This window comes from Nannospalax galili, unplaced genomic scaffold, assembly GCF_000622305.1.
Source record: "Nannospalax galili isolate Female #2095 unplaced genomic scaffold, S.galili_v1.0 scaffold83, whole genome shotgun sequence".
NCBI classification, from domain to species: Eukaryota; Metazoa; Chordata; class Mammalia; order Rodentia; family Spalacidae; genus Nannospalax; species Nannospalax galili.
Genome location: NW_008352659.1, coordinates 986,599 through 1,003,761, shown reverse-complemented (window position 1 = coordinate 1,003,761; position 17,163 = coordinate 986,599). Strand labels below are relative to the sequence as shown.

Here is a 17,163-nt window from a genome sequence, read left to right as displayed (position 1 = left end):
CTGATCAGAACATTAGATGGGATAGTGCCAGATGCCCTCCGGCCCCATTCTGCTCCAGTCCTGTGCTTGATGCTCTGTGTGTGTGGTTTGACCATGGGCCTAGCAGGCCAGGTAAGGCTCTTGCCTGACCCTCTGGAGTGAGAGAGACCTAGAAGTATGCTTGGGAAGAAAAGTGGGTGCCACAGGCCTGGCACCACCTAATCTTGAAGCCCTAGTGAGGTTCTCACAAGGTCCAACTCTGTGCCTCCTACTGGCTGGGTCCTTCTCCACATGGATGGGTTACAACCCTGAGCAAACAGACACTTCTGTCCTCAGTGTAGCTGGAAGATAGGCACATGCTCCATTCAGGCTAGGATTAGTGCCGGGAGGAGAACCAAGTCAAAGGTGGTCCTGAGTGATGGACAGGGAACAGGCCCATGTAGAATGGCAAAGGTGGGCATCTCAGGAGGAGACATGGATGAGGGAGGGAGGAGGCCAGGAACTGAGAGGGAGAAAGAGCCTTTTAGGCCAGGGATCGATGGGCTGTGGTGGAGTTTTAATTTTATCCTAGGTGTGAGGGGAAGTCATTGAGGAGTTTTGAGGAGGGGAATGATCTGGTCATACAGTTGTCCTTCAGAATCTGCAAGCCCTGAGTCAGTGAATTCACCCAATTGGAATAGAAGACATTCTATAAAAAGATATTTGTTGTACTGAACAGAAGACTTTTTTCTTTTCATTCCTTAAACAATACAATATAACAACCATTTGTATTAGCATTTACATTGTATTAGGCATTATAAGTAATCTAGCCATGAGGTAAAATGTATAGGTCATTTAAGGGACTTTGAGCATCTAACAATTTTGGTATCCACTGGGGGTTCTAGGGCATGTCCTTTGGATACCAAGGGATGGTTGTATTTTCTAAGCATTGTTCCTTACTTGGTTAGAGGCTTGGGAAGAGGTAGATTGCAGACAGATTGGAGCAGAGAATCAGGAAGAAAATGCTATGGTTTTTGTATTTTTGGTCTTTTTGAGACAGGGTCTCCTTATAGTCCTAGCTAGCCTGGAACTTGCTATGTAGACCAGGCTGGCCTTGAACTCACAGAGCTCTGCCTGTCTCTGCCTCCTGAGTGCTGGGATTAAAGGTGTGCGCCACCCCGCCTGGCTGAAAAAACCGTGTGTTTTGAAGATGAAACAGCAGCGGTTCCGAGTCAGTCACTGTGAGGCCTCTTTCTCTCTGGTGGGTTTTCTCCTAAATGGCTAAGGGGACATACAGCAGTAACGGAGAGGGAGAGGGCAGAGCTGGAGGGTTGGAGAGCTGGAGAGAAGAGCGGAGAGCTGGAGAGGAGCAGGCTGGGGGCCGAGAGGCCACAACAAGATGGTTAGGTGTGAGACTCTGGAGAGTGGTGAGGCTGGTGATCTGGACCTGTCAGTCCTGGAGTACAGGTAGTATTTAGAACTATGGGAATCATGTGACCCCTCCTAGGGTCTTAGACTGAACTGTGAGTCTTGCTATCTGGGGTGTAAAAGCACTAAGGGAAAGGGGAACAGCAGGCAGGGAAGAAGACAGCCCCAGTGGTGTGTGCTGGGTATCCATGGACCTGGTTGAAGGATGAGGTCAGATGAGAAAGACTTCAGGCTCAGTTAAGAGAGAAGTCACTGGAGGCCTTGAGGACTGGTGAGGTGACCTTTTGGTTTGCTTCCCATGCCATTGTGAAGCCCTGGGAGGAAGAGGAAGTAGTCAGGTGGTCCATTCAGGGAAATAAGGCCCTTACCTACTAAGAAACTGGTGGATATGGGTTGGCAGAAAAAGACTCGAGCCCAGCCCTGTGTAGTCTGAGCCTAGCAGTCCAGGGAGCTTGCCTGTGAATTCTAGGATGCTCAGCCAACCAGTCTTTGCAGGGAGCGGTGAACGGTGAACGGATGAATCCAGCCTTGGCTGAAGCCTTTCTCTCACACCTTTTGGTCTTGGCTTTCTTTGGGTGCTTTTTAAAATGTAGACTTGGGAACCTGAGAGGGCTTATTTAGTTGGGGTTGAAAGACGCCAAACTGAACCAGCCATGGGGAGCTGTGAATCCTCTGAAATTCTCCACAAAGTATGAAGCCTGTGTGCATTTTATGAAAGTGATCTAAAAAACAGTGGGACCCACAGAATGTTCATCACGGGGCCTTTCCTTCCCATTCCATCCACGTGAGTCTGGCACTGACTAAAATAGGCAGAGACGGCTTAAAGCTTGAGCATACAGTTTGGAAGGTTGAGAGTCATATAGAGAAACCCTGCTCTGTAATTTATTGTCAAGTCCTGAGAAATGGCAGTGAAACGCCAGCATGTTGTAGAGCAGAGGACGGGAAAACACGAGGCAGCTTCATTCCCAGAGCATGAGGTCTTTCAGTTTTTTTTTTGTGTGTGTTTTTTTTTCTTTTTGGTCTTTTTGAGATAGGGTCTCCCTGTAGCCCTGGAACTTGCTATGTAGACCAGGCTGGGATTGAGGCCTTTTAGTTTTATTGGAAAAACCCTATCTGTTTTAGGGACCTGTGTGGTACACTTGGGTGGTACACTTAGACCATAGAGCTGCAGGTGGGAAGTTGGGGTCACAGTGATTCTCTTCTGGGTGAGCTCACTGCTTAATGCAGGCTTGTTTTAATTCATTAGCTTATTACCCAGCATATCCTGAGCACGTGTGTGCCTCCTGCTGCATATAGGTGCCATGAGAAGGAGGTTCCACCCTGCAGTGAACGGCATAGGTAGCTGCTTGTCTGCTTGGAGTCTGAATCCTAGGCTGTAGGCCTGAGGATACACAGATGGTCTCAGGCTGTGCTTTCCCCTGGCCTTGTCATACAGCTGTTCTGGTCCATGCAGTTCCTTAGCTGGGCTAGAGGCCCCTGGTTCACCCGGTCAGCCATAGAAGGGCAGTGACCACACACTGGAGCATACTAAAGTGAGTGGAGTGAGATTAGGAAGGAAACAGGCACAGTCTGTGTGTAGTCTCTTCAGAACAGGGTCTGCTCTGAGGTCTTCACGTCTGCCGCCTTGGTCATGAGGCCATCTGAGGTTGAAAGCATCTGTTAAATGTTCAGAGCAGCTAGGTGCTGGTTGTCCTCAGTCCCAGTGTCCCTTTCCTGGTATCGGGAGCCCCTGTAGAAGTTGAGCATCACCCTGAACAGAAGCACCCAACTAGAACATAGACTTTGCTCTTAAGAGGCATGTTTGTAGTGCTGTTTTTTTTTTGTTTTTTTTTTTTTTTTGGTCTTTTTGAGACAGGGCCTCCCTGTAGCCCCAGCTGTCCTGGAACTCACTATGTAGACCAGGCTGGCCTTGAACTCACAGAGATCTGCCAGCCTCTGCCTCCCGAGTGCTGGGACTACAGGCGTATGCCATGCCCGGCTGGTTTTTTGACTTCTTTTCTTCTCTCTCTCCCTGCTCAGTTGGCTGGCGTTGTCTTCCTCGGAGTTGGGCTGTGGGCATGGAGCGAAAAGGTAGGTGCACCCTCTCCCAGCCCAGTTGTCAGGCAACCAGACTGGAATTGTCCCTCCTCCAGTCTGTTCCTCACAAGTACTTCCTGTGAAATGTAAGATTTGTAGCACTAACCCTCCAGACCTGTTCCCACTGCCCCCACCCCCCCAGACCTGCCTCAGAAGCTGCCTCTGCTCCTGGAGGTAAGGCTGCGGTGACCATTGCTGGACCAGTTAGGGTTTGGGTGTTGTGAGCTCTGTATGAGATTCTTCCCTCCTTTTTCTGGAAGCTCCAAGGAGCCTTAGGGCTTGGCAACTGTGCCTGAGACAGGCCTGGTGTTGCCTCCTAGACCCGGTCCATACCCATGGGAACAAGTGAGCAGGTCCCCGATAAGAGGCATGTTTATTCCTGAAGCACATGTTCTTGACCACAGAAAGAGGGAGCAGGGCCTAGTTTTGTGCCCTTTGGTACCCTTGGGGATCAGTCTTGGCTGGTCTTTAAGCATCTATGCACCCAGTGTATGAGAGTGGGGAGGCCAGGTCTCACTGTGAGGCCATTCAAGGAGGCCTGGAGCTCCTGGGGGTAGGGAGCAGCCTTGATGCTGACCTTACCCCATGGTACCTTAGTGGTACCCAGGGCTAGGGGGTTTAGATGGTGAGGGCTAAAATCCTTATAGGGCCAGGGGTGGTGGGGGATGAGGCAGGAGTCGGGGAAGCCAAGCAAGGTGGAATAGTAAGCTATAGTACCTTTGGTTCCTTTGGTGGAAACTGCCTTTGCTTCCAGAAAGGAGCAGAGAAGCACTCATGTCTCTGAGGAACTGGATAAGTTCTGCCTTTGAGTCTAGACCCCTTTCAAGGTGGCCTGTGAACTGGATGGCAAGAGCTAGCTAGAGTGCAGTGTCCCTGCTCCAGTGACCTGGAAGCAGCAACCCATGACTAACAGCACCACCGTGTGGCCGCCTTTAGGACTGCAGCAGCATGATCTGGCAGAGCCTTGAGCCTGGAGCTGGGAACCTGGGCTGGTTACTCTTTTCTCCTTTTTCCTTTGAGTTTCACAGAATTGCTCTGCCCATTATACCTGCGACTCGGCACACATGCTACTTGTATTTGAATATGATGAACAATTTTAAATCACTTCTGAGATGTTCCTAGCTACCTTCCAAGTATTCAAGCACAGTGAAAATACAGAATGCGTCTATCAAAGAACATTCTACGGGCAGTACCATGACCTTCATCTACCCTTGCTGGGTGTGTTTATACAAGAGTGTCAGATTTTTTTGTTGTGATTTTTTTGGTCTTTTTGAGACAGGGTCTCCCTGTAGCCCCAACTGGCCTGGAACTCATTGAGAATCTGCCTGCCTCTGCCTCCGAAGTGCTGGGATTAAAGGCACCACCACGCATGATGAGTGTCAGGGTTTTAAAATTTTTATTTTATGTGTGTGAGTGTTAGTCTACATGTATGTCAGTGTACCAATGCATGCAGTGCCCATGGAGGCCAGAAGAAGGCATTGGATCTCCTGGAACTGGAGTCATACACAGTTGTTAACTGCTATGTGGGTGCACTAGGAACTGAACCTGAGTCCTCTGCAAGAGTAGCCAGTTCTCTGAACTGCTGGACTCTCCAGCCCCAAGAGTGTTCATTTTGAGGCTGTTTTTGACCTGTTTACCCTCAAGCCATAGAATTCCCCCCCCACACAAAGGCCTGGTCAAGGCACCCTATATACCACAGAGAAAACTTGAGGTTGTGTTCACAGAACCCCCCCAATCTAGCCTCAGTTTGGACCTGAAACTTCCTGGAGGGTGTTTGGGTCTTTGAGGGCTAAGGTGGGCAAGGATGCTAGACACAGGGGTTCTAGGTGACCTGACTCTTAATGATAGGACTGAACTTTGAAAAGCAGGTTGCTGGTGTCAGTTGCTGGCCTAGCCTGCCCCCCGGGGACTTGATGCCCTCTCAAGGCCAATGCTGCCCTTCTCTTTCTGCATCTTCCAGGGTGTGTTATCCGACCTCACCAAAGTGACCCGGCTTCATGGAATCGACCCTGTGGTGCTGGTCCTGATGGTGGGCGTGGTGATGTTCACCCTAGGCTTCGCAGGCTGTGTGGGGGCCCTAAGGGAGAACATCTGCCTGCTCAAGTTTGTGAGTGATCCTGGAGCTTGGTGGGCACGATGGGGGAAGGGTGGTGGGGATAGGGTATAATCTTTACTGCTTTCTGGCCCAGGCAGTAGAAACAGCTGCTGCCTCACTGGAGGCAAGATTTTAGGGGGAAAAAATGCAGGTGAGTTGGTTCCTCACCTCTGAGAGGAGAATGGGGCTCCCTGTGGGTTCCTCCCTCCCCATGTAGGAGGAGCAAGCAGTTTGCAGGGGCTCCACCGCCCCCTCCTTTGCTTCTTATCTCCCCTTAGAAATTGTAAGGGAATTGTTTGTTTGCTGCTCACCTTTGCCCTTCCTGGCTAAGATCAAAAGAGACTGCCAGTAACAGGAAGAAATAATTTCCCTCCCCTGGGGTTTGTGAATCTATTGGATGTGTATGCAGAATCCTTAATTTTCTGGCAGAACTGCGAGTTACCAAGAGTTCCATTTTATATTTAAATATGAATTCATTTTTAAATGCATTCGGTTAAAATTAAATAGCACCTGGTGGGGAAAACACTACTATTTTTTCCACAATCTATTATTTGTTGAGTTTATTAGGTCAAGCTTTCTTCACTTAAAAAAGCAAAACGTGCTTTTTCCTAGGTTCTTTCCCTTTAAAACGCTGTGTTTAGCGTCTTGCTTCCATGGGAGCAGACGTGCTTGTGGTTCCTCTCTGGCTAACTTGGCAAGGCTTCTTCATTTCCTGGATGTGGCAAAGCTTTTTAGGATCCTTTGTGGCTGTGAGAACACAGACTGTCCTGCAGGCCACATGGGGAGCATCACCTGCGTCCCAGTGGCTGCTCAGATCCTGGTAGATTGCCACCACTGCCTGTAACTGGTCAGCTGTGTTTCTAGAAAGGTCCGCCTTGTGTCTGGTGATCCAGCTCTCACAGTGTGGGTACTGATAACACTGGCACCCCCAGAGTGGTGAAGAACCCTGACAGGGAACTCAGATGGCCTGTGTAAGGTTATGTGGTACATGAGTTAGTCTGTCCCAGTGCGAGTGGCAGATGAGATGTCTAGGATGGTTGTATGGAGTGGAGGACAGATAGTGCCTGTTCAGGCTGTCTGGAGGCAGCCTGGTGGGGAGGTCAGCCATTTACTCCTTCTCCACGGGACTGGGGATGGAAGATAAAGACTGCCTACTACGTAATGGTAGCTTGGAGCTTTGTCATCCTGTCACACATCTCAGTTTACCACTTGTGCGGCGTGTGTCATGTTTATAGAGGGGATGAAGCTCTGCACAGGGTCAGGTGGGGTGCATGGGGCTGGGGCATGGTGACTGTGTGCTCACCCCACTCCTCTCCTTGTGCCCATGCAGTTCTGTGGGGCCATCGTGCTCATCTTCTTCCTGGAACTGGCCGTGGCCGTGCTGGCCTTCCTGTTCCAGGACTGGGTGAGGGACAGGTTTCGGGAGTTCTTCGAGAGCAACATCAGATCCTACCGGGACGACATCGACCTGCAGAACCTCATCGACTCCCTTCAGAAAGCCGTAAGCTCTGCCCCTGACAGGCTCCCTGCCTACTGCATGTCCTGTCCTGACTTTTCCTGCCTCTGGTCAGTCTGGGCTGTTCTGCAGCCTTGGTGGGGCCACAGGCCTTCCCTCAGTGGATTTTCTGCACAGCATGGCAAATGACAGAAGTGGAGTGTACCCCTCTGCTCTGCTCAGCTCAGCCTCGCCACGCTGCTGGCAGGGCCATCCAGGCTCCCTCTCAGTATACTGGATTGGGCAGAGATGTCATAGACCCAGCCCAACCATCTTTCCACTCCTGGAGCTCATCCCTCCAGTTTGAGACCAGCGCTCCCCAGCCTTGCCCAGTAACCACACTGGCAGTCACAGTCCTCTACAGGACCTTGGGCCCTGTGGGTATGGAGGGAAGAACTCCTCCTAAGCTTGTGACTCACAAGCTATTCAAGTCTGAGCTATTCCTGTCCTCTTCCTCTCTGGGACCTTTTCCCCTTCCTGTTTGAGAAGGGTAAGCTGCCTGGAGGAAGACTTCTCAGATGGAGGGATGTGACCTCTCTGGAACTTTCCCCAGGGGGTTGAATAAGCAAGCCCAGGCTGTGTCCCTCAGCCTTCCTGCCCCCTTCTCCATGTGTAGAAGCTGCACCTGGAGGCTTGGATCAAGGCTACCCTGTGACCTCCTGGGAGGAGCTCACTCCCTGCCACAACAGCCTGTTTGATCTGCCTCTGCCAGGAAACCCAGCTTCTGCAAGATCTTTTCTATGTAACACTTGGTTCCAAAGAGGAAATAAACTAGAAAGCACTAAAAATAACTCTGACCCACTCTATTACTAACCAGAACTTGTTTACCCTGTTTTATGTATCACGGGTCCAGCAAAACCCATTTACATGACCAGAGAGGCTCCTGTGTTTTGTTGCTGACCTGCTAGTGCCACTCATCCCAGCCGTCTTTGGGTGTCTTAGCTGCTGTTCTTTTCCTGTTCAGTGTCAGTCCTCTTTTTGATGGTCACAGGGCCTCGGTTCCGTTAGTTTCTGGTGCTTCGAAGCTCCCTGCTCTTCTAAAGGATGTGTTTCCTCTACTGCCTCCCTCCCCCAGTCCATCTCGCTCTTTTGAGACAGGTGACAGGGTCTTGCTGTGTAGCCCAGGCTGCCCTCAAGTTTGCAGTCCTTTCACCTTTACCTCCTGAGTGTTAGAATTAAAGGCATGCTTGTGCCCTGCCATGCCTTCTTCTTTTCCTTCTAAAAATAAAGAGGGATTCAGTGAGTTCTAGAGCTTCCGTGGGATGCTGGTTTAGATGGTCATTAAAGTATCTCCTACATGAAGGAGTAGGGATGCAGAAGATGGGGTTTTCCTCTGGAAAAGTATGGGGGGAGCAGAAATTCCCATTGTTCTTTGACTACTGCTGTCACCATGCCAGCCTTCACAGTAAGGGCAGGAAGGAGACCTGTTCTTGGTGGGTGCTGATCCCGTCATGGTGCTGTTCTTGGTGTGCTGGGTGTTTCACCATATATGGGCTGATGCAGAATGACTTTGCAGCTATACCACACAGTAGAGAGTGGAGGGCAGAGGCTCGAGGTTGGGGCAGAGGTTTATGAGTTGCTCTGTTCACCCATCTTAACTCACTCCAGTCATAGACATTTAACAGTTGTTTCTTATAAAAAGGGCAAAAAACGATAACTAGGGTCAGTATTTGTCAGGGAGGAAGGCCTACTTCCCACACAGTGTTCTCTGGGTTAGGAGAGGGGTACATCAGAGAGGCCTTAAAGGAGAGAAGGGGTTTGCAGGGTCGTGGTAGGGCAGTACTGTGCTATGTCCTGTGCTTAGGTCAGGCGCACCTCTGAGCCAGACTTGGGTTGCACAGAGGAGATGGCATGGCTGCAGTTTCCTTCTTAAAGGGCTACTTTTGGGTGGGGTCACTCAGCATCTCTGTGGGCCTTGGTGTCTCTGGTAGATGGAAGCATGCTTTTCTCTGCCATCCAAAGACATCTTGTGCTGGGTGACCCTGGCCCATCTCAGATGGCTCTTGGCTTTTGTGATTGTAGAACCAGTGCTGTGGGGCTTATGGCCCTGAAGACTGGGACCTTAACGTCTACTTCAACTGCAGTGGTGCCAGCTACAGCCGAGAGAAATGTGGGGTACCCTTCTCCTGCTGTGTGCCAGATCCTGCGGTGAGTGCATGTCCTTCCTGCAGCCCAGCAGTGTCACTCCCAGAGCCCTCCGGGCTGCCTACTTTCTACACACAGATGGACTCTGGGTACCCCCTCCACCCCTCCCTTAGGCCCTTTGCAGCTCTGAAATCCTGTACTTAAAAGTTGTAGGAACCTTCGTGTTTCTTGGCTCTGTGCTGGGTAAAGCAGGAGGAACGCTCTCCTTTCTTCAGCTGACTCCCCTCAGGGTTGCCATGAGGGTGGCAAGCTCTAGTCTGCCCCTTGTACTTTCTCTGAAGAATTTACTTGGTACCCAGAAGCCCACAGGGGTTCTGAGGGCACACTTTATCCTCTGGGAGACAGCATCTCCATTGTGGAGGATTATTTTCTTTCTTTTTTACCTGCTTTCATTCCTAGTCCAAGTCTGGGGTTTCAGAAATTGAGTTCTTGGGGTAAGCCGGGAAGGATTTTTCCTGAACAGACTTGGGCCCTTCACAAAGCTGTCTGCACAGTTCTGTGATGCCTGGCTGGCTACAGTGCTCTGAGAAAGCAGGCCATCACTCTGTTACCTGGGCCAGGTCCCCAGCCTGGGAGAGGCCCAGGTTTGCTGAGCTTGCACAACTGGTGTCTGAGGTCTCCAAGAATGTCTGTGAAACATACACTGCAGTAAGGGTTGTGTTTAGCAAGTGTAAGTTTACCTCTGAATACAAAGATTGACATACTGTGGCCCAGGGCCTGAATCTGCCTGGCTGTTTTGTGTGATCTGTGAGCCAAGGATGCTTTTAGATAGTTTTCACTGGTTGGTGTAGTCAGTTTCCCATCACTTTAATAGAGTTTCTCAGGTAATGAAGCGGCAAGGTTTATGGGGTTAGTGGTAGAACACATGTTTAGTATGTAAGAGGCCCTAAGTGTAATCCTAGAATTATAAAGATTGATTTTGCTCACACTTATAGAGGTTCTAGTTTATCATCATGAAGCCCTGTTGCTTTGGGGTCTGTGATTCCTGGTGGAGCTGAAAGGGAGCACGTGGAGAGGAGACTGCCCGCCGCATGGCTAAAGACCAAAGCAGAGTCCACGATCCCCTTGACATGTCCCTAGTAACCTACGAGCTTCCTACTAGGCCCATCTCCTAAAGGCTCCACCACCTCCCAATAGCAGCACCTTGAAGACTACTCCTTTAACAACACGAACCTTTAGATTCTTCATCTGAGCTCTGGCATGGTTGAAGAGAGAAGAGGGCCACTGTTTTGTGATGTATGAAAATTTGTATGAAATTCAAATTTCAGTGTCTTCGTAGTTTTCTGGAAATACAAGCAGGCCTGTTCAGCTGTGTGCTGTCCAGGTCTGTTCTCTTGCCCATGAGGCATTATGGCGTCTCCATTTGCAGGCTGTGTCTCCAGTATTTACTGACCTAGCTGCTGCGGAAGCAGCTCACTGACCCTGTTCAAACCTGCAAGGGTAGTTGGCAGCTGGTGACGGGAGGGAGCTCCAGTGGAATTCCGCAGGTGTTTCCTGGTTCTAGGTTGGGATTTTTCTAGAACCTCCTGCCACCAGGTTTTCAAGAGAACAAAGAGTGGCTAATTTTTCCTAATTTTTCTGCCTTTCCTACAGCAAAAAGTTGTGAACACACAGTGTGGCTATGATGTCAGGATTCAGGTAAGGACCCTAACATACAACTTCAGGAGGGCCCCAGGGAGCCAGTTCTTTGTTTTATTCCCTGTGGCCTAACTTTCTGCTTTAGCAGAAGTAAAAATTGGAGTGTGAAAACTGGGAGAGGTTAGATGAGAACCATCTAAGCCGGGTATGGATGGAGTCTGGGGACAATGTTGTATGTACACACAACTCCCCCCACCCACATATACACCAGGCGTACTTTCTGAACTGGCAGCAGGATGCCTGGGAATAGTGGTGGGTAGAGATTTGAGGCCCTGTTACTACAAAGCCCTGTGTCCCCCAACATAACTATTGCTGCATTAGAAGTAGTGTGGAAACTGGGGGAAGCAAAAGCTGTGTGTTTAAGAGGCATCTGTTGTAGAGGAGTTTAAGATAAAGATGCCGGAGTGTGTGGCTTGGTCCAGCTTCCACATGGAGGTAGTAATGGCAAGAGGGAAGTGCCTAGGCTAGAGTGGGGCTCACAATCCAGTGCTTCCTTCAGACCTCAGAGAGTAGGGGCCTTGGATATGAAGAGAAGACACCCAGAAGGCATACACACCCCCTTCACTCCAGTCCTTGGCTCCACTGACTTTTAGCAATATGGATGGCTTCTGTGGTGAAATACTGTGTCAGACAATGCACAGAAGTTCCCCTTCTTAGCCATGGACATCGGAACAATATACCTGCATCTTGGGAAACTCAAGTTTTCCATTGACCTTGGTTTTGCATGAGCAGGCTGCTGTTTGGTGAATGTTTTCTTCCCCCAGAATTCATATGCTAAAACAAGGCCCTCAGGACTGAGATTAGTCCTCTTATTAGAAGACTTGAGAGCTCTTTTCCTCTTCTAGAATGTGAGAATACAGTCAGGCACTGTACATCAGAATGCAGACACCAACACCACATCTGCCTGCACCTTAGTGTTAGACTTTGGCCTCTACAGTGATGAGAAAGAAATTTCTGTTGCTTTTAGCCACCCAATCTATGGTACTTTGTTGTAGCATCCAAACATAAAGCCACAGATCTGTGTCTGTATCAAACCCAGCTTCCCCAGTTATGAGTTTCATAGCTGCTTATATTAGCTTGCTAAGGCTGCCACAGCACAATGTCAAAGGCTAGGAGACTTAAACCACAGAAATTTATTTTCCCACAGTTATGGAGGCTAGAAGTCCAAGACCAAGCTGTCAGCTGAGTTGGCCCCTTCTGAGGCTGCTTGGGAAGGGTCTCTTCCAGGCCTGCGACCTACCTGGGCTTGTAGGTGGCCATCTCCTCCCTGTCTTCACGTGACTTGTCACTGTGTGTGCCTGTGTCCTAATCTTTTCTTGTACAGACAGAAGTCATACTGATGAGATTCCATCCTAATGGCCTCATTTTGGCTCGGTTACTTCTAAAGGACCTGTCTATAAGTACAGTCACATTCTGAGGTTTAGGGGTTAGGATTTCAACAGATGAATGTGGGGACGTGATGGCACAGTGCAGCCCATAATGCCACTAACATGAATTAATGTTCTGTACCTGTTGACAGGTAGGGAGCTGGGGCCGATTGCCACTTAGGGGTAGTAAGAGTAGGATGTGTGCTGGGACAGGATCCTCACATACAGAGTCTCCAAGGGCTCCGGCCTCGGAAGAAATTGGCTGTCTCTTCCTTTGCGAAGCTTACTAGTGTGAGACACAACCTCAGGAGCCACTGTCCCTTCCGCCAACTCCTTTGGCTGAGAATGCTTGGAGTCCCCTTCTTTAGCCTCTCTTCTCTACCCTGAAAGGCATGTTTTCTTCCTCCAGGCGGGCAGCCTCTCCCGTGTGTCTCCAGGTATGAAGGTATAGAGCAAGTAGATCTTCCATCTGGGAGCCTTTGGTTAGATAGGTGACTGGATGGCAGCCTGTCCTGGGAGGGATGCATACTGAGCCTGGAGTGTTAGCATAGGTTTCTCTGTTGGTCCCCATTTAGCCCCCAGACCATCATCCAATCGCTGTGTTTTGTGTTGCCCCATACAGAGCCAGGCTGTCTGGGAGAGGGCAGGGGGCAGGGATTGTGTGTGTGCTGGGCCTCAGGCCATTGTGCTGTTTCCTTGCAGTTGAAGAGCAAGTGGGATGAGTCCATCTTCACAAAAGGCTGCATCCAGGCACTGGAGGGCTGGCTCCCCAGGAACATCTACATTGTGGCTGGTGTCTTCATCGCTATCTCACTGCTGCAGGTGTGCCCAGAGTTTGACTGTTGGGCCCTTAACAGAGTGAGCTTGTCCACGTGGTGTGCTGTGAAGAATCCTAGCCCAGAAAATAGAATATCCAAGGCAGGCTTCTTGTGTGCGCGTGTGCATGCGTGCGTTTGTGTGCGCGTGTGTGTGTGTGTGTGTGTGTGTGCGTGTGTGTGTGTGTGTGTGTGTGTGTGTGTGTGTGTGTGTTTGTTGCCACCTGTAAATTTATGTTGGGTGGGCCTAGGATGGGATGTGGCTCCTCTGTCCCCTTGGTCTGCTACCTAAAGTGAAGCCCTGTGTGAGGCCGGCAGACTCGGGGGACAGTGACTCTGTAGAGGACCTAGTAGGGCTTATCGCCCTTCTGGTGGCCTTGATTGGAGTGCATGACCAGGTGACTCTCACCTGCTTTGGAGTCCTTCCGTCCTGGTGGGTGGAAGTAGCAGGATTTAAGGAGCTACAGAATGGGGGTAGCATTGCCTATTAGCTGGGGCTTGACGAAGGAAGGCCCAAGGCTCAGGCCTGTGTAGTCACCTCAAAACTTCTTTATTCATGTCCCTGGTCAGCCTTTCTGGAGTCTTCTCTGACCACACAGGCCCCTCTGGCCCCTGACTGTTTGTGACTCACAGCTGTGCTTCTTCATTTAAACCAACCTTCCCATGTGGAAGGATATTGGTGGCCCGGGGGCAGTGAGGCCTGGAGTGAATGGGGTGACTGGTGTCTGTCTAGAAGTTGGTAGAGAAAGTCAAGAATTATTTATGGTACCAGAGAAACCATCAGCTTCAGGACTTGCAAGGAAGGGGAGTTTGTAACTTCGAGTAACTTCTGGGACGGTAGAGGCTGTGCTTACATGGAGAACATGTGTTGGGCAGCTCTGCCTTGAAGAGGTGGCTGGGGTGGACCTGGCCATCAACCACATCACATGTCTTCACTCTTCCATTGTGTTGAGTGACTGCAGAGGGAGACTTAAGAGAGAAGCTTGTGGAAAAGGGAAGGAAAAAACTACTTGTGAAATTTGTGAAATGGGCAAGAGAATCAACTTCCGAGAGACTGACTTTAATTATAAAACACAGGAAGAACTTAAAAAGAAGAGAAAAAAAAACCACCCAGGCTTCTAAAGGTTACCAAGTTCATGTTAGCCTGTTCAGGTAGAAAAACAGCAAGTTTTCTTATGACTTCCTGTCTGCCAGGGTTAGGATGTGTCTACAGACATCAGGCAGCCAGGGTCATGGCTGTGAGGTTATTCTTTTAGGAATCAGACCTAGTCAGGGTGGCTGGTTCTGAATAGTTGGTGTTATTTTCACTTTGATCCATGCCTCAAAAATGTGGGTCTCACTCTTGGCAGTGGGCCGAACCTCTGTTGCTCTTGGCACCTGCAGGCCTGAGGGGTGCAGCAGCCTGCCTCATTCGCCACGTACCCAAGCTTTGGCCTTGCTTTGGCCGTAGCCTGGAGGGTGGACGAGGACGTGGCATGCAGGCGGTCTCTACCAGCTGGCCTCTACTCCCTGCCACCTGCCTTGGGCCACTGACTACTGACTTTGCTTTCAGATCTTTGGCATCTTCCTGGCGAGGACCCTTATCTCAGACATCGAGGCGGTGAAGGCAGGCCATCACTTCTGAGGAGCACAGGCAACAAGCAGAGCTGAGCCACATGTGGAGGCCAAGCCCTTCACTGTCCAGCAGGAGAAGCCGACGCAGCCACCCAGAGCTAGTGCCCTGTCTTCAGCATCAGTGTGATGTGACCGTCCTGTTTCTTCTTGCTGGTGCTGAAGACCGAGGCCCCTTCTCACTGCCCAGACTTGACATGGCATCTTTGCCGGGGTTTGCCCAGAGACATAGAATGTTTTCTTATGTGGAGTAATGACTCTGATGATAGATGGCTCCTGTGGCTGCAAGGAGGGCTTGATGGCCTTCTTAGAGCCTGAGAGCCTCTGTAGACTCTGGCCCCCTCAGGGCAGGCTCTGGCTTTCCTCAGCCGGGTCTTCTGAGGGTGGAGCATGTGTGTGAGACCAGGAGGTGAGGGCAAGCACACCAGATCAGGAAGCACAGGTCCTGCACTAGTTGTGAAGGGACAAATGGCCTGCTGGGCCCCCAAATGCCAGCAGGGTTTGTGGTGGTGTCAGAAACCAGGGGTTGTTTGCAGGATCTTCAGCCATGTCCACATGAAGTAAACCTGAGCCAGTGTACGGCTGGTGCTGGGGGAGCATCTTGCCACTGCCCTCCAAGCCCACACTGCTCTTCCAGGGCAGAACGGCTGCTTGTCCCCATAGCATTAAGCCCCGGGGCTCTGCTGAGAGCCAGCTCTCCTGTTCTTAAAGCATGTAAATAGTTTATTTATAGGGGTAAGAGTGTTCCCACACCATGTCTTCATTTCCTCTTCCTCCCCAGCATTCTCCTCTCAACAGCCTTACCCAGTGTCTGGGACCAAGCCGTCCCTTTCAGTTCTCTGTCTCAAGAACCAGCTGTGACAGCCTTTCCCTCCAGTCCATGTGTTCCTCTTTCTCTGTGCACCCCCACCTGCCCCACTTGGCCTCACTGTCTTCTGGTCTTGGTGCTACTGAAACTGCCACCCAGAACTTGAATCCCCACTCACCCTCCTTCCCCACCACCCACCAGGGAGCCCCAATCCTAGATGGCAAACTGGAAACTGGGCTCCTATCTTGGCCACATGCAGCTGGTGACCCGGAATGTGTTGTCCCTGGAGGGCAGCGCTCTAGTCAAGCCCTGGTGAGCTACAGACCCCAGGTGCTTGGGACGTCTCATTTCTAACTTTTGTAGTGACTCCTCTGCCTGGATGTCTTTGGTCACGTTCTGACTTCCTGTTCTGGGGCTGCTCTTGGAAATGATGTCTGTCTTACGTTCTGAATACCCCTGAGGCATGGTTGGGCATCTGTCCATCTTGGGCTGGGCTACTCTCTAATGCTTCTCTGTAGCTTGTACCTGTTCTTACTGTTCAGGGATTGAGTGCTGCCTTCAGTTACTTGCCGAGGTGTACATTCTAATGTGGTGTATACTGGTGATACTGGTGGGTGTGTGTTCATGATGATGATGATGATGATGATGATGTCATAATTTTTTTTATAATTCTCTATAGAGGAAGAAGAATGCTTGTGTTTTTAGGAAGTGTGATGCTTCTCTTGGACTGCCAAACTCTTTTATGGAATATATCTTTATATTAATGCTGCTGTTTGGGTCATTTTTGTTTTGGTTCACTATTAAAATAGCTTGAAGCATCTTGGTGATAAAGTCAGCCACCAAGGGGATCCAAGGTATCTACCATCAGGTGTGACTGGATGGTACAAGAGCCCAGATGGTTAGGGCACACTATCATTAGCATGTTCTGACGTCAATTTCACATATCCTTCATCTGTAGCTACAGTTCAAACAAGGTGGTTCATGGCTTTGCCACCCCCAGCTATGAGCATGAGCTGGAAGAACGTCAACTCCAGGGCCCAGGAAAGCTTGTCAGTTGTTTGTGAGTAGCTCTGGAAACACTGCTGATTCAGGCAGAAGCACTCAGGGACCACGGTCAGAGGCTGGACACCTCTGCCGCATGAACCACGTGGCCTGGACTTGCTGGCTGTCTATAACAAGTGGGCTAGGTGGCACCTGTTAGTGGCAGTGCCTGTCTCAACAGGCCCCTGACCCAGCCTCCCTGGAGGCAGCAATGACTGTAGATACTCCCTGCTGGTATACTGATACCAAGGGCGTCTGGCAGCCCTTGCTCTTCATGTAGACCTGCAGGCTGAATCCGTCTGGAGTCTTTCCCCATGTCACACAACCCTGTTTAGGATGAAGTCCAGTCATGACTTCCAGAGTTGGATTTATTTCCCAATTAATTTTTAAAACGGGGTCACATCAGCCCATCTCATCTGATGAACTAGCTTGATGGTGAATGAGTGAAAAGAGCTGGGGAATTGTGAGAATGGGTGTTAAGCTTTCTATTGCTGTGATAAAACACTGACTTAGCTTGGGGAGGCAAGGTTTTTTTTTTCACTTTATAGACCACAGCCCATCATGGAGGGAAGCCAGGCAGGAACTTGGGGCAGGAAACTAGAGTCAGGAGCTGAAGCATAGACCATGGAGGAGGAAACTGCTTACTGGCTGGCTCCTCTGGCCCATGATCAGCCTGCTTTCTTATT

At 50.2% G+C, this 17,163-nt stretch overlaps 1 protein-coding gene across 3 annotated transcripts in view; it reads left to right on the top strand.

The window, feature by feature from the left end:
- Window positions 1-16,204, top strand: part of Tspan14 (tetraspanin 14) — a 60,961-nt gene extending 44,757 nt beyond the window's left edge. The window contains exons 3-9 of one of the 3 annotated variants that reach the window (XM_008849818.3): window positions 3,406-3,456; window positions 5,423-5,569; window positions 6,888-7,058; window positions 9,075-9,200; window positions 10,791-10,835; window positions 12,905-13,024; window positions 14,570-16,204. In XM_008849818.3, the coding sequence (XP_008848040.1) occupies window positions 3,406-3,456; window positions 5,423-5,569; window positions 6,888-7,058; window positions 9,075-9,200; window positions 10,791-10,835; window positions 12,905-13,024; window positions 14,570-14,641 (732 nt within the window). In that variant the 3' untranslated portion in view covers window positions 14,642-16,204. The remainder of the gene's footprint in view (window positions 1-3,405; window positions 3,457-5,422; window positions 5,570-6,887; window positions 7,059-9,074; window positions 9,201-10,790; window positions 10,836-12,904; window positions 13,025-14,569) is intronic. The other 2 variants (XM_029554461.1, XM_029554462.1) reach the window with 2 other exon arrangements.
- Window positions 16,205-17,163: the final 959 nt, after the last annotated feature.